The sequence below is a fragment of the Lycium ferocissimum genome, chromosome 7, assembly GCF_029784015.1.
Source record: "Lycium ferocissimum isolate CSIRO_LF1 chromosome 7, AGI_CSIRO_Lferr_CH_V1, whole genome shotgun sequence".
Classification (NCBI taxonomy): domain Eukaryota; kingdom Viridiplantae; phylum Streptophyta; class Magnoliopsida; order Solanales; family Solanaceae; genus Lycium; species Lycium ferocissimum.
In genome coordinates, this window is record NC_081348.1 from 36973812 (window position 1) to 36997689 (window position 23878).

Here is a 23878-nt window from a genome sequence, read left to right on the forward strand (position 1 = left end):
AGACAACTGGAAAAGGGAAGAAAGTAGAAACAAAAAGGAAGCAGCAGACAAAAAAAAAAAGCAGAGAAGTAAAGCGAGAAGCTTCACAAAGCCCTCATGAACTTGATATAAGAATACTCCTCTGGATCCAACAAATAGCTATATACTCTTTCTGTAACATATATGTGTAACAAATACAATTGTGACCGACAAATTCTCCCGCAATCTGAGGGAATCCCTCCCGTAATTGCTATCTATGGCCTAAAAAAATGTCATCGTGTCCTGGGTGCTCTAATTTGATACAGTTAAAACTAGCCAGCCGCCAGAAACATGGTGATTATTCCTGATTGAACTTCGCTGAAAGTAATTGACCTCTTCGTGGGGAAAAAATAATTCAAAAAATGTTGAATGTCAAAAGAACCTCAAGAAGAGAGCTTTTGATTCTGTTGTATCTTGGCTCGTATCTTCTCTTCCAATACAGAAATCTCTGTATCAAGACTAAATATTCTGTTAAGCGCATGCATATTTTCAAGTATCTCACTCAAAGTCCGGTTTTCAGTTCCATCACATTTCAGATGCTGCATTGGTCCATGTAGCAGCTTGTTCACTATCCCTAGACTGAGATCATAGATAGCCTTCTTCTTGTTTTGGGGGAGATCATCACCCATCTTAGACAAACACTTGTCAATCTCAGCAGCCCTAATTCTTTCAGCATATGCCCTGAGCTTTTTGATAGTTGGAACGGTCTCAAGGGAGTTTTTATGTGCTTCAAATTGTTTCACTTCTTCAGCAATGATGACTTCAGCTTCCATTTTCTTCCGCAACCGATCCTCCTTATTAGCTTCCACAACCTCTTTAAGATCGTCCACATTGTAAATACATGCACCTTCAAGTTCTGAGACACTAGGCTCCACATTCCGAGGAACAGAAATATCAATAAATAGCCTCCGACCACCGTCTTCAGAGTTCACTGAAGGGAGAGCTTGAACACTCTCCTTTATGAATAAAGGAGCTTCTGAAGCAGTGCAAGTGAATATTACATCAGCCTGAGCAGCACATGCTAACATTTCTGAGAAAGGTTTGTATATTATATCAGCATCCTTCAACTCCTCACGGATGGCAGCAACTCTTTCCTCGGTCCTGTTAACTACAACCATCTTTTTAAACCCTTTAGCAACCAAATGTTTGATCACAAGCTTTCCCATCTTGCCAGCTCCAACAATTAACACGGGGGCCATAGAAGAAGAATACTCTGGAAGTTTCAGCAGAGCAAGCTCCACTGCAGCCGAACTGATTGAAACTGATCCGCTGGAGATATTGGTCTCAGTTCTAACCCTCTTACCAGCTGTGATTGCATGCTTAAATAGTTCACTTATTTTCCTGCCAAAGCCAGGGACACCTTGTGAATTCTTAACAACCTGCTTAACCTGTGCAAGAATTTGACCTTCTCCCAGGACTAGGGAATCTAGTCCAGCAGCTACTTCAAATAGGTGTTGTGTTGCATCTTGATTGTATAGCAAAAAACGGTGTTGGCAGAGCTCTGTAACTGGAACTCCACTATACTGCCAAACAAAGATATTTGTGTCAAAAGATTTGCTCCATGAAGTAAACAACAAGTGAGCATTAAAGTAAAGACTTTTGCGAGCAGTAAAGCCAAAGCTCAGTAAACTAAATGCAATTCCTTCTGAAATGTAAAAATACAGTGTATAAATGACATAGCAAGCAAAATCTTTTGTTTATCGTTAAGTGTATCTTTCATGATGGAAATATACAAGGTAATTTCTAAACCTTTGAAACCAGCATGAAGTTGCTCCAAACTTACTGCAAGCTACACACGGTAGATGATGCACTTTAGAGTTGAATTTGGTTTTATATGAGAGTGTTGCTAGTTTATCACATGGGTTTAAGATGTGAGTCAACAAAAAGAAAGCATTATGTAGATAAACGACGTTTGAAGAAAAATTTACCTTAGACATCCACTCGGTCACTTCTTTAATTCCACGATTTTGGGCGAGCGCCGAAACATATATTTCAATTCTGTTACAAGTACTCAATACAGCAGCTTCCTCTATATGATTCAAGGAACATAGTTCACGAATTGCTTGAGGCCATTGTGCTTCTGGGATAGAAAGTTTCTCTCGCATTTCAACTGGTGTCGTATGAATGTTAAGTCCAATAACCATGATGCTGCTACTCATCTTTGAATATCCTGGAAAGAAAAAGTTCCCAATGTAATGTTAGACTAAAATTCTAACCTTCTTTATCATCCATCTTAAGTAAACTTAAACTCTTCATCACCATATATCAATCTATGACCTACACCTCAATCCCCAATTAGCTGGGTCACTAATTGAATCACAGAACTCTAGCTAAAATACCAAAACTTCAAGTAAAATTAGAAACCTCAATACCAGAGATTCTAGTTGAATCAAAGACACAAATTTAGCTGGGGTCAATACCAAAACTCAATCCCCAATTAGCTGGGGTCAATAATTATAGTCCCTCCGTCCCAAATTAGTTGTCATGTTTCGTTTTTGAGAGTCAATTTGACTAATATTCGAAGCTAAATTAGATTAGATCAATTCAATACATTATAACCAAAATTTAAATACTCAAAAACTATACGAAAAGTACTGCAAGTTGCAACCTTTCTCATATCAATCCGATGTAAAAAAAAAAAAAAATACATTTTCAAACATTGGTCAAACTTTACATAACTCGACTCTCGAAAAGTCAAAACATGACAACTAATTTGCCACGGATGGAGTAGTTCAAAGTCACAGATTCAAAATCAGAAAAACAAATAAAACATCAGAGAACTAACTAAAATAACCAAAACTTCACGAAAATAAAAAAACAAAAAGAGACTTACGATCAGCAGCAGATGTTTTCAAAAGCTCCAAAGCAGAAAGACTCGATCTTTTAAATTCCTTCTCACCATTATTAACCACCGAGTTACTCGCAACCTCACATCTAGGCCTCAAAGAATGCGATTTCGTCCAATAAACCAACGGCTTAATTCTTCTTCCACTCCCAAAAAATCTAACTTGATGACGAAAACAATCCACAGAAGAAGGAGTAGACGTAGAACTTAAGTTATCGCAATTGAAACTGCCACCTGTCTCTGAAACCGCAAAAGAGGTCGCAAAGCCACTCGCTACCGCCATTGAAAACGCAATTTGAGAGAGCTTTGAAACGCAGATTTGTTATAGAGATTTGGAGCAGGTGACAGAGAAGGGAGAATGGGTTTGGTATATTAAATTTGTTGAATGGTGTGCTGATATATGATTGGGTATTTGGTGGCAATTTTTATTTGACCGAATCGATGATAATGGTGGAATTCTAAGAGACACTGGTTGGAGATTATTGACTTGTGCGTCACCTATTTATAACTTGGGGTTTTTGATTTTTTCCATTTAAGTGTTGGTTCCACACTCCTAAATTTATTAGGATTAGGAATTGGTCAAATTAGTAATTAAATAAGAAAAAACTAAATAAATTACTATAAAACTAATAAAAAATAAACATACATGTAGTAACTCAGAGAAGGAATGGATGGGTTTGGTATAAAAAAAAAATTGGTTTGAGTGGTGGGCTGCTATAATTAGCAAATTTTTGACCGAATGGATGATTGTGGTAGATCTGTATAGTGGTTGGAGATTATTGACTTTTCAGGCTTTAATTTATAATGTGGGGATTTTCGATTATTCCAAATACGCGTTGGTTCCACACTCCAATATCTAAGTAGGATTAGGAATTGTTCCAAACGTGAGAATGCGGCTCCATTTAGGAATGTGCTAATATCTGAACGTGTGTACCTTTTTTGACTTTGATTTGGAATTAGTAGCATACTGTATTAGATTTCAAAGTAAGTAATTTAGAGTTATAATAATGGCAAACTTACTCAAATGACTACCTTATTGTAGATTCCTACCATTTATAGCTATCCTTTTAAATATTATCTTTTGTAGCTACATTTTGGTAAAATAGTGTATGTTTTCGCGTGTATTTGTTGCCAACAAATACATGAGAACACAGTTAAAAAAAAAAACATGATCCTTGATTTTAGCCTTTAACGGTGGAACTATTAAATTAGATATTAATATTATTTTTTTTGATGTATTTTACTGATTTTCTTTTGATGTATTTCAGTGATTTTTTTTTTTTATGTATTTTACTGATTTTTTTTTTTTTTTGATGTATTTCAAATACATTGTGTACATTCCAACTACTATGAAGCCAAATATATTCAAATTTTTGTGTATTTGAATGGATTTCAACATATATATTCAGATACAAGACCAAAAAATTCAAATACATGACAAATTCATTCAAAAAAACAATGTGTTTGGCTATTAACATACACTAAAAAATGCACTCAAAAATACAAAGACAAATACATTCAAAAACAGTGTATTTGTGAGATGTAGATTTTTGAATGTATTTGTATTTGGCTTTTAACAAATACACATGGCCAGATATGAGACACTACCACCACCAAAATCCTAATCTGAGACACCACCACCACCAAAAACCCAAATCTGAGACACCACCACCACCAAAAAATCCTAATCTTTCCATCACCAACAAAACCCTAATCTCTCCACCTCTACGTCATCGTCTCCGCCGCCATCTCAAAATCAGTCGATCACCACCGCCACCAACAATGCACACGGCCAGATCTGCGCCATCGCCTCACCGGATAGAGTGAAAAGAGAGAGAAAGGGGTGAGCACGGAGGGGAGACGGAGAAGAGAGAGAGAGGGGGCGGAGAGAGAGAGAGGGTGAGCACGGAGGGGAGAGGGAGAGAGAGAGAGGGGGGGGGGGGGGGTGCGGCCATGGTGGTGGTGGTTGAGAGAAGGGGAGAGAGATTTTTTAGGGTTTTAGGAAATGAAAAATCTGAAATGGGTAGTGATTGGGAAAAAAGAAAGATATATGTGTCTGGGTATGTATTTTTTGATATATCTGACATTTGTAATTTAGAAAAGTTAATTAGCTATTAAATATAATTAAATAAAAGGGTAGTTAATATTAATAATTAGGTCTTAAAAGAAGCTACAATGAGTAAAAATTCCTATAATTTAAGTATTTAAGAGTTGTAACTCATGTTATGCTCTTTTTTGTTCAATATTTAGGTATTTGTTCACATCCAAGAATTACTAAACTGTTGTCTCAATTGTCTTTTTATAAATCACTTTTGGAGGTATGAGTTTCTTTTTCCTCTTTGAGGCAGGAGTTGACAAATGATGATCGTGACTTCAACGATTTGAATTTGAATAAAGAATTAGCAAATCCATTTCAAGGTTTTAAAAGGATGTTAAATAGAAACCTTTTTATTGAATTATCCGATCCAATTCATTTAGATTTTCGTTGTAGAAAGCCCTTTACAGGGATTTAATGCTCTACCAAAGAGAAAATTATTTTCAAAACTCGAACTTAAGACATTTGATTAAGGATGAGAAACATTTATTATTACACCCTGCCTTTTGGACGTTTAAATAAAAAAATTATGCCATCACGACCTTCGGCATTTTCCTTTACGCAATATATAAACTGCTTCATTAAAAAACAATTTTAGAATAAATAAATAGATTCACATAATACATAGTATCTACGTTTGGCACAATAATTAACATAGATTCTCATTTTCTTAACCTTTCTTAACTCCTTTTTATCTAGACTTGTAATTTGTTATGGTGATCCGATCCCAAAGTCAAAAGGATAATTTTTCAACGTCTTAGGCCATAAATTTTGACAATATGAGGCATTGTACTTCTTCGAGATCAAAGAGCTTTATTATATTACTACTAAATTTTTTTCTAAACAACCAATTGCAGAAAGTCATCTAGAAATTAAAAGAGCACATTATCTCTGATCTTTCTAGAACTTGTTACTCTACACTCGACAGATGTGAAGATAATCTGGAAATTCTTAATTTCGGATCCACATTCCATCATCAGATGATTGCATGTGTTTAGCGTAAAATTCGTTAGTAGAATACTCAGTTGAATTTATTTGAAAGAGATCTATATCAAACATAATAACATAAATTCCTTGATTATATAATACAAGTGATAATAAGCAAAATATTAAATGAAATAATAGATAATAAACGAAGAACTGAATAGCAAAAGAAAGAAATTCTTATTCGATTTCCTGGGATCAGTGACGAAGATTGTTGAAGTGTTTAGCAACTGCATGTTACAGAGTAGAGTAGTGAGCTTTTCAGTACTTCAGGCAAAAAATTAGACGGGATACATTCAGGGATAATAGGGGTCTAGTACATTAACTTACTTTCCTAACCCTAAGCCTAATTTAGTAGTGACTTCTCCGAATATCGTGGACTTGAAATGTGATCCCCTAAATCTCAAAATGTCCCTGTTACGCGCGTTATTCTTTTACCAAAGATTGGACCCTTCCGGACGAATCTCGTGAGCCTTTACTGACCTAGGGGTTGAAAGGCATGTTCGGTTGCAAACTTTGGAACAACCAATGTAAGCTCCAAGTGAAGAGTGTTTGAATTGTTCAACACATTTTTACCAATACAGTGTGTGGAAATTTTTCTAGTTAGAAGTATTTGCTTTGATTATCTCCTCTTAGTTGCACGTCTATATATATTATAAAGCTAGGCAAAAGAAGAGTGATGTGGCACCTCTTTTGGCCAAGGATTCCATTTATCTTTTTTCTTAAATTTTTGAATTTTTTCCCCTCTTTTTGGTCTAAAAAATCTGTTAAAAAAAATTAAAATACGTTATTAATCTTACTCCTCATGATTACACAATTTATTGAATACTCTTAAACATATTTTATTTTATCAGCTATAAACCTTTCACGAATGCACTACAACAACAGACTAAATCGGATATTGTTGATAGGTGAAGATCAATTTTATGTTACATATGATAAGAATAAATATCTTCTTAATTGTGAACACGTAACGGTTTCTCATATAATTAGTGTTTTAGTATAAAAATGAATTTCTTAAAAATGTGAAACATGCAATTGTTCTCTCATTTTCGGTTCATCAGCATTCCTCCATTTTGAGTTGAAGCTATTTTAGTTCTTTAACTTTGAGAAGAGATAAAATACAGCGGAATAAAAATGGAATCTTTAGGTGGTGAAGTATAGGTACAGGAAAAGAAGAAGGCAATGTGATATCCAAAGGTGATGGCTGCGGTTTTCAGCCTACCTAGAGATGGGGTCACTCTTCTTCTTACTCTAATGACCTTAATTTGTATATGTTTTCGGGTTAAGTTTGAGTACATTTTTCATTAGGTTTTTTTTTTCTTTTTCTTCCAGTTCATTTATACTTCTTTTTTGCCTCTATATTTGCTTATGGAAAAAATATTGCTTGAAACTTTATTTTTCTATTTTAGAAGTGTAATTTATGTTTTAGCTATTTCATGACTATATAATATTCTCGATTTAACGGTTTGTTCTTTTTCATGTGTTTGCCGCTCATATTCAATCACTCTCTTAGATTGTTGATTTTGTTAGTTAACTTAAGGTCATGTTGTAGCCTCTTTTGAAATTTCTTGAATTATTGATTTCTTTTAAATGGTAAGTTTGATGAATATGTAGATAAAAGTTAAATACGCTTCATTGGTAATATATATATAACTAACTAACTATACATTACACGTAAGTGTGGAAATGTTAAATAAACCAAGTACATATGTTATTTTTAAGTGTTTTCTCATAAAAAAGAGGGATAGTATATTAATCCATTATTAGCTCGATGAATATTTTATAAGACACAAGCACGGATAAATTTACTAGTAATAAAAAAAAGTAAACAAATAGTAAAATTCACCATAGAAATACAAAGGGGACCAACAAGGTTGTCGTGAGATGGATAAGATTCCTCCACCCTTAATTAGAGGTCTCAGATTCAAGCCTTGGATATGAAAAAAATCCTGTTAGGGAGCCTTGCCGTTAAACGGGCCTTAAGCAATGCAAATTAATTGGGGCTTCAATAAAAAATACCGGATGGGAAACCAAAAAGAAATACAAAGGGATTAACCCTCGATACTTCCATAAAAGTGGTATCAATTAGGTCTAAATAAATTTTCCATATTCACTTACTCCGTTATAGGCAGATTTGACTTTTTCGTCATGTGGTTTATAAAAGATTTATTTTATTTTTAGTGTACCCGAAAAAAAGGTTAAAATGTTACTATTACCTTATGTAATTATCAATACTGTTTGTCCTGATAATCAAAATGCTCTTAGTTTACCTTATATGTATGTACTCGTTATAAAATAACTAGTTAATTCTTTAACATCAAAGTAGTAATCAAATTCAATATTGTCCATGTCGCGTAATAAAATTATTATCGCTGTCATTCAAGTTCAGTCATTAAAAAGAGAACACGGAAGAATAATTATTCGAATTAATCGGGTCTAAAGCTAATATTGAACAACCTTATGAGAAACCAAACAGAAAATCATGTGGAGTTGTGGACGGCACCGTCTTGCAACTTCGAAAGATATGATGTTAAACAAGAAAAGGAAGTTGAAAAAAATCGCAAGAAAAGATTTGACAATTTACTGGTTTCTTTTCTTGCTGAGTTGGCGACAAACTAGTGGTTTTTAGCCACATGTGGAAATACAAGATAAAATAGTACAAGCCTGTTAGGCCGAATTTTGTGAAAGCTAACAGTGACAGTTGGAGAATCATCAATCATCAGTACACAATGGACGGAATATAGGTCTTGAGAGTAAATTACATACCCAAAAAGGAAAAAAAAAAAAAATCTCAATGGACTCTCAGATTCTGAAATTCTCAACATTTGCTCCTTCAAGAACTCTGATTTTCAACCCCAAAAAAGTAGCCCACATCCATGGGCTGTCTAATACCCAATTCAGGTTTGTAGCAATGGGTGCAGCAAGGTCAGTTCAGAAGTCAGAGGATGAATGGCGTGCCATTCTCTCCCCTGAGCAATTCCAGATTTTGAGGCAGAAAGGAACAGAGTATGCTGTATAATCTCCTTTTCTTATGTTTGTGATTTTAATTTATATAGGCGATACCAATTAATTGGGATTAAAAGTTATTTTTTGGTGTACAACATCAGGCTCTTCATTTGGTTGGAGTCTTTCTACTCTGATTAAAGATTTGCTTGTCTGTGACATTTAGGAAATCCTAGCTTTAGAGACCCCATAATCTAACTTATTACTCTTGTGTCCCAATTTAGTTGTCATATTTTGCTTGTTGAGAGTTAATTTGATTAATTTTCGAAGCTAAATTAGATTCGATCAACACAATATTTGTAAATTAAAATTCATATATTCAAAAACTATATGAAAAGTATTATACATTGAAATTTTTCTCATGTCGATATGATGAATAAATATATTTTGAAATGGTGGTCAAAGTTAACATAGTTTTACTCCCGAAAAGCAAAACATGACAACTAATTTGGGACGTAGGGAATATTTAGTATCGGATAAATGAGCCGGAATAGAGCGAGTTAAACAAAGGACATCAATTAGTTTGAATTGAGGCGTAGTTGATTGATTTAATTTAAGCTGTTACCTATGCTATTAGACAACAATGAACAGAACAAGCAAGCAAAAGCGGGGGGGGGGAGGAATTGCTGTCTGTGATGCGTATGAAGTGATTGGAATCCCTGATTTTTACTGTAGAATTACTTCACAGGGATCAAGGGAGTGGGGAGTATAACAAGTTTTTTGGTGTAGGCACCTACCTCTGTGCTGGTTGTGGCACTCCCCTCTACAGGTCTGCAACCAAATTCAACTCACCCTGTGGCTGGCCTTCTTTTTATGAGGGTCTCCCCGGGGCCATAAATCGCAATGTGAGCTTCTTCTCAATTATGTTCCATATGCTTTCTGTACATTCTAAATACTGTACGTTAGGTTGTTTTACCGGAATTCTTTCTCAATTTGCTCACTTGTTGGCTCGAACTCTGAACGTCTTTGTGCTCTATGAACCTCATTTCCGATGCTAGAGTTGCTAAAATTACAAAGAGTACAAGTACTTTTCCTTTTTCGAACATTTTGCAATACCTGAGTAGTTGAGTTGATTACATGATTTTCAGCCAGACCCAGACGGCATGAGGATGGAGATAACTTGTGCTGCTTGTGGAGGCCATCTTGGTCATGTTTTTAAAGGTGAAGGGTTTCGTACCCCAACGAATGAGCGCCATTGTGTCAACAGTATATCCCTCAAGTTCAAACCACCACAGTTTTAGTCCCTCGTCCTGAGTATATATGCGACGATTATTTTTTCTCGCATTTGTTACACAAAGAGATGCTCCATTAACTACTAATGAAAGTATAGTATTTTTATATAAAAATCTTACTACCACTCTATAATATAGCATTCATGCACAGCAATAATGTGGAACTTTGATTTAATAGTCCATTTGTTCACTATTATTAAATTAAAAAAAAAAAAAAAGAGTTTGTCAACCATAAAAGAATGCTTACTTGTCAGAGTCGTTGGTTTGCCTTCTCCATTAGCCTGCCTCCATCAAACTTCATAACCAATCTCAATTGAATTAGGTAAAGTAAAACCTTGTTAAAGTTTGGTCTTTCTGCAATATTAGCCATAACCTCTTTCCGGCGAGTAATATAGGCAACAACGGTGGTAAGTCTGATTAAATTTAGTTTAAATGGTGATTGTAATAAAATTACATTTCAAAGAGCTTTGTGAGTGAGTTGTAGTTACCCTCCAAAATATATCAGGAACTCTAGAACCTCCAAGTCAGGGGCGTATGCATATTAGAAATTACTCTCTGAAAATATCTTGAAGGGTTCAAGAGTAGTAGAAGCTAAGAAGTAGATTTAACCCATTTAAAGAGGTGCGATGATGGGGCTATAGACATCAGAAGACACATAAAAAATGGGGAAAATAAGACAAAGTAAACAATAAAGGAAACGGTTAGTTGAAATAAAACAATTCAGTTGGCAAATATTAAGAGGTAGAAAATGAAAAATTCAGTCATAACAAATCAAACGGAGTATCGTAACAAATAGGATTTGGCCAATAACTGTTTTGTTATCAATCTTTTCCATGTAGATTTCCTACTACTGCTTTTGTAGTAGAAAATCTATTAATTTGACAGTTGTAGGTAAAATTCTTCGGTGACGGAGAAATTGAAAATGCTTCTCCGCAAAGGTCGATGGCAGAGTATAGCAGAAACCTCCGCCATAACAAAATAAAGCAGTGAAATAATGTGATCACGTCTGATGCCAAAAGAAAATTCCGGTATTTGATATTCGCGTTGGGACGTACCAAATTCGAATTTGTGCCGGATAATTCAGTATTAGGGGTGAAATACTTCCTAACGAAAACAACTTAATACCTCTAATTCGAAGCCTCTGATTAAACTCTACGTATTCATAAACAGTAAAAATTGATATATTGATTCTTGAACACAAGTATGAGCAGCTTCAGTAGATGTCTGATGATCCAACGAATCAAATTTCACAGTATGTATATAAATCTACATGCTCTTGTTATGTCATTAAATGCTCAGATTTTGCCATTCTTCAGTGGATTCTTTTAAATACAAGATGAATTATCTACTTAGCAGCGGCAGAGACAGAACAGAGGCCCCTTCCTTATCCTTGTTCCCTCACATTCTCCATTAATATTCTAAAGCGCCAGAAGTAAAACAAAGTGGGAAAATAGCGCCAGAAGAATATAGAGGAATTCAAGAAATTGGGAAAAAGTGAAGCAAGAGAACAATAGAACAAAAAAAGATAGAGACGAAAGAACATTTCAGAGAGAGTGGAGGGAAAGAATAACGCAGAAATTTGTGGGGTGCAATGGGCGAAGCAGCGTGCCAATTTTGGGGGATTGTTTTTTTTTTTTTTTTTTTCTTAAGGCTGTAAAAATGTTTTTTCCCCCTCAAAAATCTATAAAAAGATAAATAACGCAGAAATAATATATATATATATATATGATGTTCAATGGCAAAGAATCAAAATGTTTTGTATCTTATTCAAAATATATGTAGAAATTTTGTTTAACTACCAAAATTGGGATGTGCAATTTGAAAGTGCAAGGGGGGGGGGGTGAATTGTTAAAATTTTCGTGCCTATTTTGGGGGATTGTTTTTTTTTAGGCTGTAAAAATGTTTTTTTCCCCTCAAAAAACACTCTATAAAAAAAGATAACTCTCCTTTCTCTCTTATTACACTATGAATCACACAGACCGACAATGTTTGTTTGAAAGTAAAGCGAGCAATGGAGGTAATGAGACAATTGCATAATTCTTCGTTTGTGAGGCCCTTTTATATATATATATATATATTCAATATGAAGAATAAGATGGTCAATATGGAGCAGCAACACCTCATGATTATGCCTTTGATATATTTCCTTCTTGAAAATGGTTCTTTCCCTACTTTACTCTGTTCCTTTATCTTATTCAAAATAAATATGTGATGAAAGATGCCTCAAAAACATTATTTAACTACCAAAATTGTCTATATTCCTTATGATTTAATTTCTATACCGACTGGTCTTATTGACCATACATCGTTTTTTCTTTTATACTGAAGTTCTCAAAAGAGTAATCGGCTTTCACTTAGTTAAGATGCTGAATTAGTAATCGGCTTCTACTTCATCTTTCATTAAAGCACCTGACTGCAGGGCCCTGTAAACTATGTATGTCTCCATTGCTTCAAACCAAGTCTGAGACCACTGTCTGTGTACAACAAAAGAGGACATACGCTTTCTCTGTGTCTACATCTACTAGAATATACTCCTAGAGAAATCTGCGACTTCTAGGTCATTCTCAGCTCTCTTCTGATGCTACATTGTGATTATAAATTGCTCACTAAATGCAAACCTCCATTTTGTGTTCTAGTCTCCTTTGAGTTGCAGAAATGGTTGGCAAAAAGAGAAACTAAAGTAAAGAGAAAGATACTTGATAATTGCAAAATTAGGTAATGAAATCACGACCCGCAAACCCCTTAATATTTATTACCTCAGTTTATTTTGACTCGCTTTGGTTTAGTCTAATGTGTGCGTTTGACACCCCTAATTACGTCATTTACATGCATCGCTTTGGTGCTAATCATGTTTCACGAAAGAAATGGCCTTTAAAATGTAAAGGAAAAAGGTCAGTGAAGGTATTAAACATTTAAATAGTCTTAGAAAGACACATAAATGTGGCAGACATCTTTAGGTTTTACACAGGCCTCTCGTTGGACTCCACAAATCAATATAGTATTTAATATTTTGCAATGATTCGGTCACTTGAATACCAAACAGATCATAAAACTCACTTTAATTATACCTTTGAAGAAATAATATAATTTTTAATTGTGTAAAACTTGATCAACGTTATTGGTGCTGTTATGCATAATGAAAGCATATTTGCATATGATGTACACTAATATAGGGTGTGTTTTGGTAGAAAATGTTTTTCATGAAAAAATAAGTAATTCTTCCGTAGTTTCTGAATATTTAATAAGGAAAAAAAAATCAAAAACTATAAAGTGATAATTTATTAACTTTTGTTGATGGGGGGAGGATAGTCTTTGAGAAGAATCCATGTGATGAATTAGAGAAGTGTTCTGCGCATGTGGCAAATGTTAATAAAACCTATTATTAAAGCATGCAATGAGTTAATGATAACGTTGTTAAGGGTGGTTCAACTTCAAAGTGCTCTTATCCACGAAGGATTAATATTTCCTATCAGAATTCCAACTCTAGGCGGAGTCTTACATGTTATGGAACTATTGTAACTTTTTAAAGTTATATTAATTTTTTTCATCCAACATTCAGTCCCGAATTACTATATATTTTACAATATTGTATGAGTATATATTAATTATTAAAAATTAAAAGGCCTGGCTATAAAAGTGTCTAAGATGTTAGCGGAGTTATACAGTCAAACTTCTCTATAATTGTCATTCGTTATAACAAAGATTTCACTATAACGGCCTGATTTTCTCCAAAACCGATTGTTCATGTTATATTTTACTTCTCTATAATAAAGATTCTATCTATAACAGCTATGGCATTCATTATAGCTGTACGCTCTTTGTAAAATTACCTCTCTATAATAGCCATATTCAAATATTGTGTAATACTCTCTCCATCCCATATCAATTGTCCACTTTACCCTTTATACGTCCTTTAAGAACTCATATTGTATTTTTACCACATTACCCTTATCTCTTTCCAATTAATTGCACTCTAATCAATATTGACTACTTTAAAAAATAATTAATGCTAAAGGCAAAGTAGGATAAACATAATTAATTCTATTTTGATTTTGTAAAAAGGGCAAGTAATTTGGGACGGATATTTATAGTGATGTGGAAAACTAATATGGGACGGAGAGAGTAATATTATGTAAGAAATATAATATGTATAAAAATAAAATATTAAAATATTTATGGTAATCACCAAGGGAAAACTATTGAATTTCTTTTTTGCTGAAAGTTTAGACAAAAAAATTCGTCAATTCAAGCTTTATATTATCACTAAGAGACTGGAATTAATGAAACAACCTACAATTGTAGAATTTTTACGTCAAATTTGAAATATTTAATTTTCAAATAATTTTAAATGCTTATGTTCCTTAATGTTTAATTAATGAAATATGAAAATCAATTGATTGGTACGGCACAACTAGTTATGAATTTATTAGCCACTCTAATTTTTAATTAATGCAATATGAAAATCCATTGAGATTTTAAAATTAACAAGTATTTTGTTTTCATTTATAACATAAAAAGTATAGAAAAATAATTTTTTGCGTACTTTTATTTATAACAATTAAATGAGATCCAAACATCAAATGTCAGTATACATACATAACAGCAACTCACTATAGGAGCCATGAAATTTTTGAACAAATGCTATCATTATAGAGGTTTGACTATATATAATTTAAAATTCCTTGGCAATATTTTTCATTTTTTTTTTTTGCAATTAAGTAATATATACAAATTACGAGTTTTTATTTGTATTATTAATCCGAGATAAGTAGGAATCTGCATAGGACTGAGAATATATCCAATGAGGCTCTCCTGATTTTTAGTTACCATGTATTTGTCAACAACAAACAGTAGATTTATCCCATTTATATTGTAAATAAATAAAAAGTTAAGAACGACAGCAAAAAAGTTAAACTCCATTATTAAAAAAAAAAGAGGTTTAAAACCAAGAAAACAAAGGCTTTTGAGGGAGGAAGGAAATTAAGCTTCCTTCCATCCAAACTTCCAGTCAAAGAAATAGTATATCTTAATTAAAAGATATTATTATTTCTTTAAAAATGGAAAAACAAGAACCAGACTCAAAGCCTTTGGATGATTCAAATTCAACAAATAAGCCTAACTCAAATCCAAACACGTCATTAGTTGATGTGCCTCCAACTACAGATATGGCAATATCTTCAATTTCATCAACATTGCTTCCTCAACCTTCTTGGTTCACTGCTAAAAGGTACTTTTGCGAATTTTATCTAATTTATATTCAAGAAAGAAAAAAAACAGAATTTTGTGTTTTTAGCCAACTAGGTTCAAAGAAATTTTAATTCCAGTCCTTCTATAGTCAGTGAATTTCAATCATATGGTTTGATTTGAGTAATCATATGAAACAAAATTCAAGAATGAGTTTAACTTTTAGTAGTAAAGTTGAGATCTTTAATTATGTTGTTCTTCTTGAATCTTGATACCGTTACCTGATGGTATCTTCAGTTAGGGTTGAATTAATATTCTCGTTATTTCCCTCTTCTTTATGGTTGTTATTCACTTTTGCACGGAAGGTTTTTATTCGTCAATTTTAGGTAACTTGAAATTCTGTTCTATTTGGTATCTTATTAACATTCTCCAAATCCATAATGCTTCTAAAGTTGTTATTTCCTTTTTTTTTTTTTTTTTTTTTTGTGTGTGTTTTTAGAACAAAAATGATATGGTTTGGATCCAACAACCAGCCCCCAACCACCCCACCCACACCCCCCCCCCCCAAAAAAAAAAAAAAAAAGAAAAATTCAATTTTGTGAGCCTTTTCCCAATTTGCTCCCTTGGTGACTTGAACCTCCAAAATCTTGAAATCTTGTTAGAAGGTAGAGGGTCCTGTCTACTAGTCTATCCTGCACTTGAAACCTTATTGTTATTCTTTTACTTAATCTAAACTACTTTCGTCGGATGTATCTGCTGTTAATTATCAGGTTACTTGCTGTATTCTGTGTGATCAACTTATTAAATTATGTGGATCGTGGAACTATTGCGAGCAATGGTGTTAATGGAAGCCGCAGAACTTGTACGAAAACTGGCACATGTTCTTCTGGCAGTGGAATTCAGTAAGAATTCTCTTGAAATTTGCTCTTTTTCGTCTCTAGCTGCTCAACCCTGAAGTGATTGATTAAGGAAATTAAGTTTTCTTCCTTGCTTATGTTTGATATTTTGCTTCCTTTTTTCTCTCTGTTCTTCATTTTCTTGTTGATTTACTAATGCTTATTATTGAGAGTTTAATTGTTTCCTGGATGATGTACGTTAACAATAATTTTTTCTTTGCAGGGGTGAATTTAATTTGAATAATTTTGAGGATGGTGTCATATCATCTGCTTTCATGGTTGGGCTTCTGATAGCATCTCCAATATTTGCCTCCTTCGCCAAGAGGTAAATCCCAGTATATTACAAGCTTGATATCTTTAGTGCAGATATATTTCATATTTTAAGAACATTCATTTTGGGAAGTTTATTTACTGGCCCCCGACAGAAACATGATTTAACAATTGAAGCCATATTTATATGGTTTGAACAAGTGAAATATTTCCCTTCATGTTACCAATTAGTTGGACTCGTAATCTTTTTTACCATATCCCAAATGACTTGACCCTCACCATAGGTAAAAACGTGTTCCGGAGACTTAAGCTAACATAAGATGATACTCTTTTTGAAATAGTTTATGATTAAATGTCCACTTCTCTATAATGAAGGCTTAGGAGTACTTATATTATCTGCAAGAAAAATCAGTTGTCCCACTTTTACTCTTTTTAATATGTCAATAAACCTATAACTGCTGTAACTTTTCACCTTTTCACTCATGTTTCATTAACAACCACAACAACAAATAATCCATATTTCAGAACTTTGAAATAACCTATTCCAAGGTCAATGTTTTCCTCTTGTAAATCATGGGAAGTCAAATTATTGCTTTCAATTTGAAGCAGATGGGATAATATTTTGTCTTGATGGAACGGTTTAACTGTGAATCTCCTCATAGTATCTATTAATTGACGCACATCTCTTCTTAGCCCTAATATAAGGGACCACTAAACTTTCTCCGTCTTACTTTATGCTAATGCCTAGTCAAAGGGGACTCATCTACTTATGAATGGAGGGGATAAACTTGTACTGAGTAATTATCTAGAGTATTCAGCTTTTCATCCACTTGATATTTGCAAGTGTAAGATGTATTGTCAATAGGTGGAAGAAATTTTGGCTCTATTATCATGAATTGCTTGTTGGTAAAAGATAACAAAGCCTTTGTAAATGTTTCAAAAACCATGTTAAAAGCCCTATTACAGGGTTGGTACCCTACCAGATTTTCTTTTATAATTGTCTTTCCTTTGAACTTCGTTGTTGTAGTACATGTATCCAATTAGAGCAGACCATTTTTCTGACAAGTTTAGTCAAGAGCAAACTACACTACATCCTAAAAAAGAATCCTCTTTTGCTTCTATATTTGGCATACCTGAAGATGCGATTCTTTCTTTTGCTGTCAGAGTTGAAGTAGAAGTCTGTCTCTTTTTTAACCCTCAGTTTGTAGCTTCGTTATTTAATTTGCTAGGAATAGTATCAGACTGAGGTTCGCTAGAGAAAGGAAAAATACTCGAGTTGTATGCATATTCTTGCTCCTTTAGTTCAATCAATTGCTTGAGTTTCTTATCCGTGTGCTTGTTAACTCTGCAGTGTCAATCCTTTTAGACTTATTGGAGTTGGACTGACAGTGTGGACAATAGCTATTGTTGGTTGTGGTTTCTCAATGAATTTCTGGTTCATTGCAACATGCAGAATGTAAGTCTAACCATATTACTCTTCACAAGCTGTCATGTATTACTCGCAATTTTATGGGGGGTGAGCGGTGGGAGGAGGAGGAAGCGTATCTTTGTTTAATTTAATAACTTTCCTTTTCCAGGTTGGTGGGTGTTGGTGAGGCATCTTTCATAAGCCTTGCTGCTCCTTTTATTGATGATAATGCCCCTGTTGCTCAGGTTTGGTTTTTTTAAACATTTCTGATTTTTGTGACTGTGACAACTTCCAGTAGATGTCGCACTTTATGCTGCTGTTCTTTTATTTCTATATTAAATTGCTGAATATTAGAATGAAACTTATTCAAATGGAGCGAATTGGATATGAGAATTCATATATCCGACCTTAACTAGCTCAAGATTGAGGCATGGTTTTTTGTTGTTGTCTGACTGTTTGAATTAAGCATGACTAGGCTTTACACAGGTCTTCATTTCCAAAAAATACAATTGAGCACTCGTTCCAATTCACCCTTGGTTCAAGGACATCAAACTGAAAAAAGTTTTGTGATCGCTTGTTTTTTGCATGCTTCTTCAACTTCATTGCTGCTTCAGTATACTTATTGATGATTTTGCATATTGTATATTTTCTGAATGCTAATTCTCTTCTTTTATCCAGAAAACAGCATGGTTGGGAATATTTTACATGTGTATACCAACCGGGATAGCAGTTGGCTATGTATATGGTGGACTGGTAAGCTCACTCTTAGTGCTCAAGTTTAATGTTCTCTTGTTGAATATGATTTATTGTGCATACCAAGTTTTACTGATGTTCCGTGCTCTGATAGGTTGGCAATCATCTTAGCTGGCGTTGGGCATTTTGGATAGAGGCATTACTCATGCTTCCCTTTGCAGTTTTAGGTTTATTTATGAAACCATTGCAATTAAAAGGTAATGTTGTATTAGTCTTTTGATCTTATCCTGTATGCATTTTCTGATATGTCTCTAAATGTTTATACAGGATTCTCTCACACCGGATCAAAAACACCATTGACTTGTCCTCTGACTGCTAGCCCAGAAGAAGGTAGCGTCTATTATCACAGACATGTCTATTACACTTTGTCTACTTAGGGCAACAGGGGTGTGTGATTCTTGTCCTAACTTTGATCATTTTGCTCAGCATGACCTACCTTCTTTGGAATTTTGTCCTTAGGAGTTTCTCTATGCTCAACTTAGTTACTTTGTGAACAAAAATTGTGTTGGTGGGAAGAGTCATTGTTTTGAGAGAAAAATATTAAAATGTTTATAGTTGAATGGATAAAATGTGGGGCCTAGTGGAACTCTTCAATTGCTAAAATGAAAAGCTTCTCCCTGGGCTTCTTTACTTAGTGTTTGTAATTGTCTTTTAGAGTAATTAAAGAAGTATAGGATAGCCCAAAATAAATAAACAGGCGCTAGCTTGCAGTTCTTCCATTTGAATCAGCTTGATAACATTCTTTGTATGCTTAGGGTGTGACATCTTGATATAAATATACTCGTAAGTAATAAGTCAAAGTGGTTGGGAAGTAGGTTAGGTGCTTCGCCAACAAACAGTTGTATGGAGAAATTGAATAAACATCTACTCGTGATCTTTTTCATACACTTATACCAGGTAGGAAGATACTTGAAGTGGTAGAACAGTAAGGGATAGCTTCCTATCTGTGAGCTTGATCATTCTTTCTTAGCTTTGTCTCCCTTTAGGTGTTCTATGCACTTAACTTGTCATGGTTTTCTTGGTGGAACCATAATTTAACCCCCAACTCTTGTCATTAATGCAGCTGTTTCAAATTCTAGCAATGGTTTTTTATCAACACGGGAAGATTCCAAGGATGGGTAAGGAACTTTCATAAAACCGGTCAGATGTTATTAATGGTCTTAAGACAGCCAAGATCTATCACCCAACCCGCAAGCATGAAAAAGTATGAGCAATACGTCCTCTGCTTTCGCTCAACTGACCTCTTTCTTGTTTTCTTCTCTTTTCTATAGTTCGAAAGGTGCTCCTAGCAATTTGAATGAGTTGACAAGATTTTGGAAGGATCTGAAGATGCTTCATCTTGAAAAGATTTATGTCATTAATGTTCTAGGTATTTTATTAACTTGTCTTACCTCCAATTTTTTCATGCCACCTCTTTTTTCGATCCTGATATTGGAACATGTTGATGAACCTTTTCTGAATGTCTTCTTTGCCTAAAATAAAGAGGACTCACTTATTCTTTAAGCTTCTTATGCACATCTGATATGTTTCTACACTCTGATTCTCAACTTGAGTGGTTTCTTGCAGGATACATAGCATATAATTTTGTAATTGGTGCATATTCCTATTGGGGACCGAAGGCTGGTTATAACATATACCATATGGTAAGCTCTCAGATCCGCTATCCCGCTTCACCACTATCTCAAGGGATGAGTTTATGCTTGCATGTTTCTGTTAATTTTTCTCTTCTGCTGTCCTTGGATTCACATTTTGAAATTTACTACGTACAAGTGAAATGAGGTCAATTCGATCATGCCCCATTCACTTACATTCTTTTGGTTTGCATCATTGCATACTAGCTGATAGGTAATTGGTGTCTTCTCAGGAAAATGCAGACATGATGTTTGGAGGTGTTACTGTTATATCTGGAATATTTGGAACCTTGGCCGGAGGCTTTATTTTGGATCGAATGACTTCCACAATATCCAATGCCTTTAAGGTGGGTATTTCTTGCAATCTTAAGATTCAGTTTTATCTCTAGAAATATTTCTCACTTAATCTAGTGTCTAATTTGAAGATCATTCTTAGTTAAATGTAACACAAAGAAGTCTTTCTCAATCAGGGTATAAAAATTGTTCCAGATGAACTGATTCTTTTGACTTGTACAACTCTTTCTCCTTGTTTCAATTTACTTAAACTCGCTGTCTTGTTTCAATTTACTTAAACTCGCTGTTTTTAGAAGGATGACCTATGAAGTTCATTTTTTATGTTAATGACACCTATCTTCTCTTCTGGTATTTTCATTTGAATCCTTCAAAACCCTGCTGCTAATGACGTCACTACTCTTTACTGCAGCTTCTATCAGTGGCAACATTTCTTGGAGCAATATTTTGCTTTGCTGCCTTTTGTTTCAAGAGTTTATATGCTTTCATCCCTCTTTTTGCAATAGGAGAGCTGCTTGTATTTGCAACACAGGTAATTCTATTATCTTATCGAGTACTCTATAAAATAGGGTGCTTCTTTGTATAATAATGTTGAATATGGAGCAGCAACATTTGGAAATGCTTTCTGCAAAATGGTTCTTTCCCTACTTTACTCTGTTCCTTTATATTATTCATATATGTGATGAAATGCCTCAAAAACATTATTTAACAACCAAAATTGTTTAGATGACTGGTCTTCTTGACCATACATCGTTTTTTCTTTTATATTGAAGTTCTCATAAGAGTAATCGGCTTTCACTTAGTTAAGATGCTAAATTAGTTGTATTTAGGGTTGATACTGTTTGTATCTAGCTTTACTTCATCTTACATTAAAGCATCTGACTTGCAGGGCCCTGTAAACTATGTATGTCTCCATTGCGTCAAACCAAGTCTGAGACCACTGTCTATGGCGATGTCTACTGTTTCAATTCACATATTTGGTGATGTGCCTTCCTCTCCTCTTGTGGGGGTTGTCCAGGTTTGAGCTTGCTCATTGACAATGTTTATCTTGTTTTGCAACTTACATTTTTCTTCTCAGGAGTTTTTTTTTTTTTTTGCTTCAAAAGATACAGACACACATTTATAAAAGTTTTGCTAATGTACTACATGGCTTTAGTAGGTTAGCATTGTCTCTGTTTTTTATTTTCCTTAAATGTCCTAAATAGCACATTATTATCTCTTTAACAATCAGGACCTTTTTGTCTTTCCATCAAAGTTTTAATACAAAGAAATCCTTCTTCCCATCATCTAGGTCCTCTGTTTTGTTTCCCTTTTCCGGCTGATTCTCTCTATTTAATTCTCCAGGAAACTCTTTTCCATTTCTTTCTCCGGCAAGCTACATCCCATTTTGTACTCCGGCAAACTCCTTTCCATTCCTTTCTCCGACTAATCCCATCCTTTTTCTTTTTTCCCCCCTTCCCCACCCCCCCACCCCCACCCCAAAATCCCCCGCTGCTCTTGTATGTACATATTGAAAGCAAGCCTTACGGTTCAATTGTCGCGTGCTGGCTATCTGCACCATCATCGCTGAAGTGTTTAACCAAATCTGTAGTTTAACATAGTACATGAAAGGCATGAGTTAGGATGGTTTCCAAGAACTAGTCTAACCGTTAAATTAATTTTAGAAAATGACAATTTTGGGTGCAGCAGTAGTGGAAGTAATGTTGTAACTCTCTAGTTGATTTTTTGGTTCTTGATACCTCCTATGTTTTTCTCTTGTACAGGATCTTATTAACAATTGGAGGGTCACTGCTTTGATGTTGACATCAGTTCTATTTATAGCCTCTGGAATATGGTTTATAGGTATAGTGTACTCTGTTTGAACGCCTTAAATACAAATCTTTATCCTTGAAATGAGTCCTACTTGATGTCATTGGCAACAGATCTATGGTCTTTATTGATGAATTTTTAATGTATTTGTATGTGTAGGCATCTTTGTTCATAGCGTAGATAGATTCAATGAAGATAGCGAGCATAAAATAAGTGATGCTGAGAGAACAAAGTCACCACCACTGCTTGAGGAGAAAACCACTAAGGTCTCTATCGAATCCTAGTATTTGTTTGTGTAGCTGCTGCGCAGATGAAATGTAAATTCTTTGGTTCTTTTTCTCTTGATAACAAGAAGTATTTGGGGTCGGTTTTTCACGTACCTTAGACTATTCGACCTCGGGTACCTGTTACCTCCAACCAACATAGGTATCGGGTAACTCTGTCCGTCAAGACTTAAATGTAAATTCTTTGATTCTTGTCTTTGTGTAAATAATGTTGCACTCCATAAAGAGTAGTAGTTGAATTTGCTCATATTGACGAGTATTATCAAAAGTAACTACAAAATTTAGTTTTGATTTTTAATACTCGAGTATCATCAAAGTAGCTCTACAAAATTTAATTTTTTATACTATCTCTTTTCTATGGTTGTAATCTTGCTATCTTTTCGTCCTTTCGGAAAAGCTTTCATTTAGCTCGTTTTCACCATGCATCAAGTCATGTGAATTGAATTCCTTGTATTAAGTAATAGAGAAAAAGAAGATGGCTTTTTGTATCACAATTATCCCAACGTAAATACACAAGTTTAAATCACTATAAAACCCCTTCACAAACATTACACTTTATGCAAGTGTAACAACAAATAAACTTAGTCCCAATTTGTTGGTACTGCCTACATTGATTATTTTTAGATTACTGCCCTCCACATGATTTTAGACCAATCGCAAGTACCATTTAACCGACATGCATAAATTTGTCTGGGGCTCACAATGAATAACATGTTTCTAGTTGCAAAGATTTGCCAGAGATAGTTTAGGAGGAAAAATTATCAGTTTGGACTCATCCTACTTGATTATTTTTTGATCAAGTTATATTATGCTATTTACTAAAATACGTTTAAATCACTAATTCAATGTAATGTACGCTTCTAAAAACTCTTTGGTTATGAAACTGTTCTAAATTTAGTATTTAGATGATGCCAATAGGCTCCATGAATTTTCATTACCTATTAAGATAATAACAAATAAGAACTACTATTAGATAATTCATTAGGAGTATATTATAAAAAAAGACATTTCAAGAAGCTACACGACACTTCAATGGTTAAGAGTAACTTTTGTTGATTCTTCCACATCGGTTCTAGAGGGGTGTTTGGACTCCTAGGCAATCCTTCCTCATGAGCTAGCTTTTTGGATTGAGTCAGGCCAAAAATTTATTTCTTTAGATGGTATCGGAGCTA

General features: G+C 34.3%; 3 protein-coding genes across 3 annotated transcripts; 2 read left to right on the forward strand and 1 right to left on the reverse strand.

Annotated features, from left to right (window-relative positions):
* Positions 1–69: 69 nt before the first annotated feature.
* On the reverse strand, positions 70–3531 carry LOC132064758 (glutamyl-tRNA reductase 1, chloroplastic-like). Its single transcript, XM_059457859.1, has 3 exons — positions 2852–3531; positions 1947–2188; positions 70–1541 (listed from the first exon to the last, which is right to left on the reverse strand). The coding sequence occupies exons 1-3, from the start codon at positions 3144–3146 to the stop codon at positions 402–404; spliced, it is 1677 nt and encodes a 558-aa protein (XP_059313842.1). The 5' UTR covers positions 3147–3531; the 3' UTR covers positions 70–401.
* A 5089-nt stretch (positions 3532–8620) lies between these two features.
* Positions 8621–10305, forward strand: LOC132064759 (peptide methionine sulfoxide reductase B5-like). Its single transcript, XM_059457860.1, has 3 exons — positions 8621–8951; positions 9637–9793; positions 10037–10305. Exons 1-3 carry the CDS (start codon positions 8740–8742, stop codon positions 10187–10189), a joined length of 522 nt encoding a protein of 173 aa, XP_059313843.1. The 5' UTR covers positions 8621–8739; the 3' UTR covers positions 10190–10305.
* Positions 10306–15116: 4811 nt separating this feature from the next.
* Positions 15117–23007, forward strand: LOC132064760 (probable sphingolipid transporter spinster homolog 2). Its single transcript, XM_059457861.1, has 16 exons — positions 15117–15407; positions 16135–16266; positions 16484–16585; positions 17882–17986; positions 18108–18183; positions 18617–18691; positions 18786–18888; positions 18959–19021; positions 19755–19809; positions 19963–20060; positions 20258–20334; positions 20556–20669; positions 21026–21145; positions 21503–21631; positions 22377–22455; positions 22582–23007. Exons 1-16 carry the CDS (start codon positions 15238–15240, stop codon positions 22704–22706), a joined length of 1623 nt encoding a protein of 540 aa, XP_059313844.1. The 5' UTR covers positions 15117–15237; the 3' UTR covers positions 22707–23007.
* The last annotated feature ends 871 nt before the right edge of the window (positions 23008–23878 follow it).

Bases quoted from the DNA above. Each gene is read 5' to 3' on its own strand.
- LOC132064758 (XM_059457859.1), bottom strand. From the start codon at position 3,146: ATGGCGGTAGCGAGTGGCTTTGCGACCTCTTTTGCGGTTTCAGAGACA. The intron at 2,189-2,851 runs GTAAGTCTCTTT...TTTTCTTTCCAG, and splicing joins GAAAACATCTGCTGCTGATC to GATATTCAAAGATGAGTAGC. The intron at 1,542-1,946 runs GTAAATTTTTCT...TTTGTTTGGCAG, and splicing joins TGACCGAGTGGATGTCTAAG to TATAGTGGAGTTCCAGTTAC.
- LOC132064760 (XM_059457861.1), top strand. From the start codon at position 15,238: ATGGAAAAACAAGAACCAGACTCAAAGCCTTTGGATGATTCAAATTCA. The intron at 21,146-21,502 runs GTAATTCTATTA...TCTGACTTGCAG, and splicing joins TGCTTGTATTTGCAACACAG to GGCCCTGTAAACTATGTATG. The intron at 21,632-22,376 runs GTTTGAGCTTGC...TCTCTTGTACAG, and splicing joins CTCTTGTGGGGGTTGTCCAG to GATCTTATTAACAATTGGAG.
- LOC132064759 (XM_059457860.1), top strand. From the start codon at position 8,740: ATGGACTCTCAGATTCTGAAATTCTCAACATTTGCTCCTTCAAGAACT. The intron at 8,952-9,636 runs GTATGCTGTATA...ATTACTTCACAG, and splicing joins TTGAGGCAGAAAGGAACAGA to GGATCAAGGGAGTGGGGAGT. The intron at 9,794-10,036 runs GTGAGCTTCTTC...CATGATTTTCAG, and splicing joins CCGGGGCCATAAATCGCAAT to CCAGACCCAGACGGCATGAG.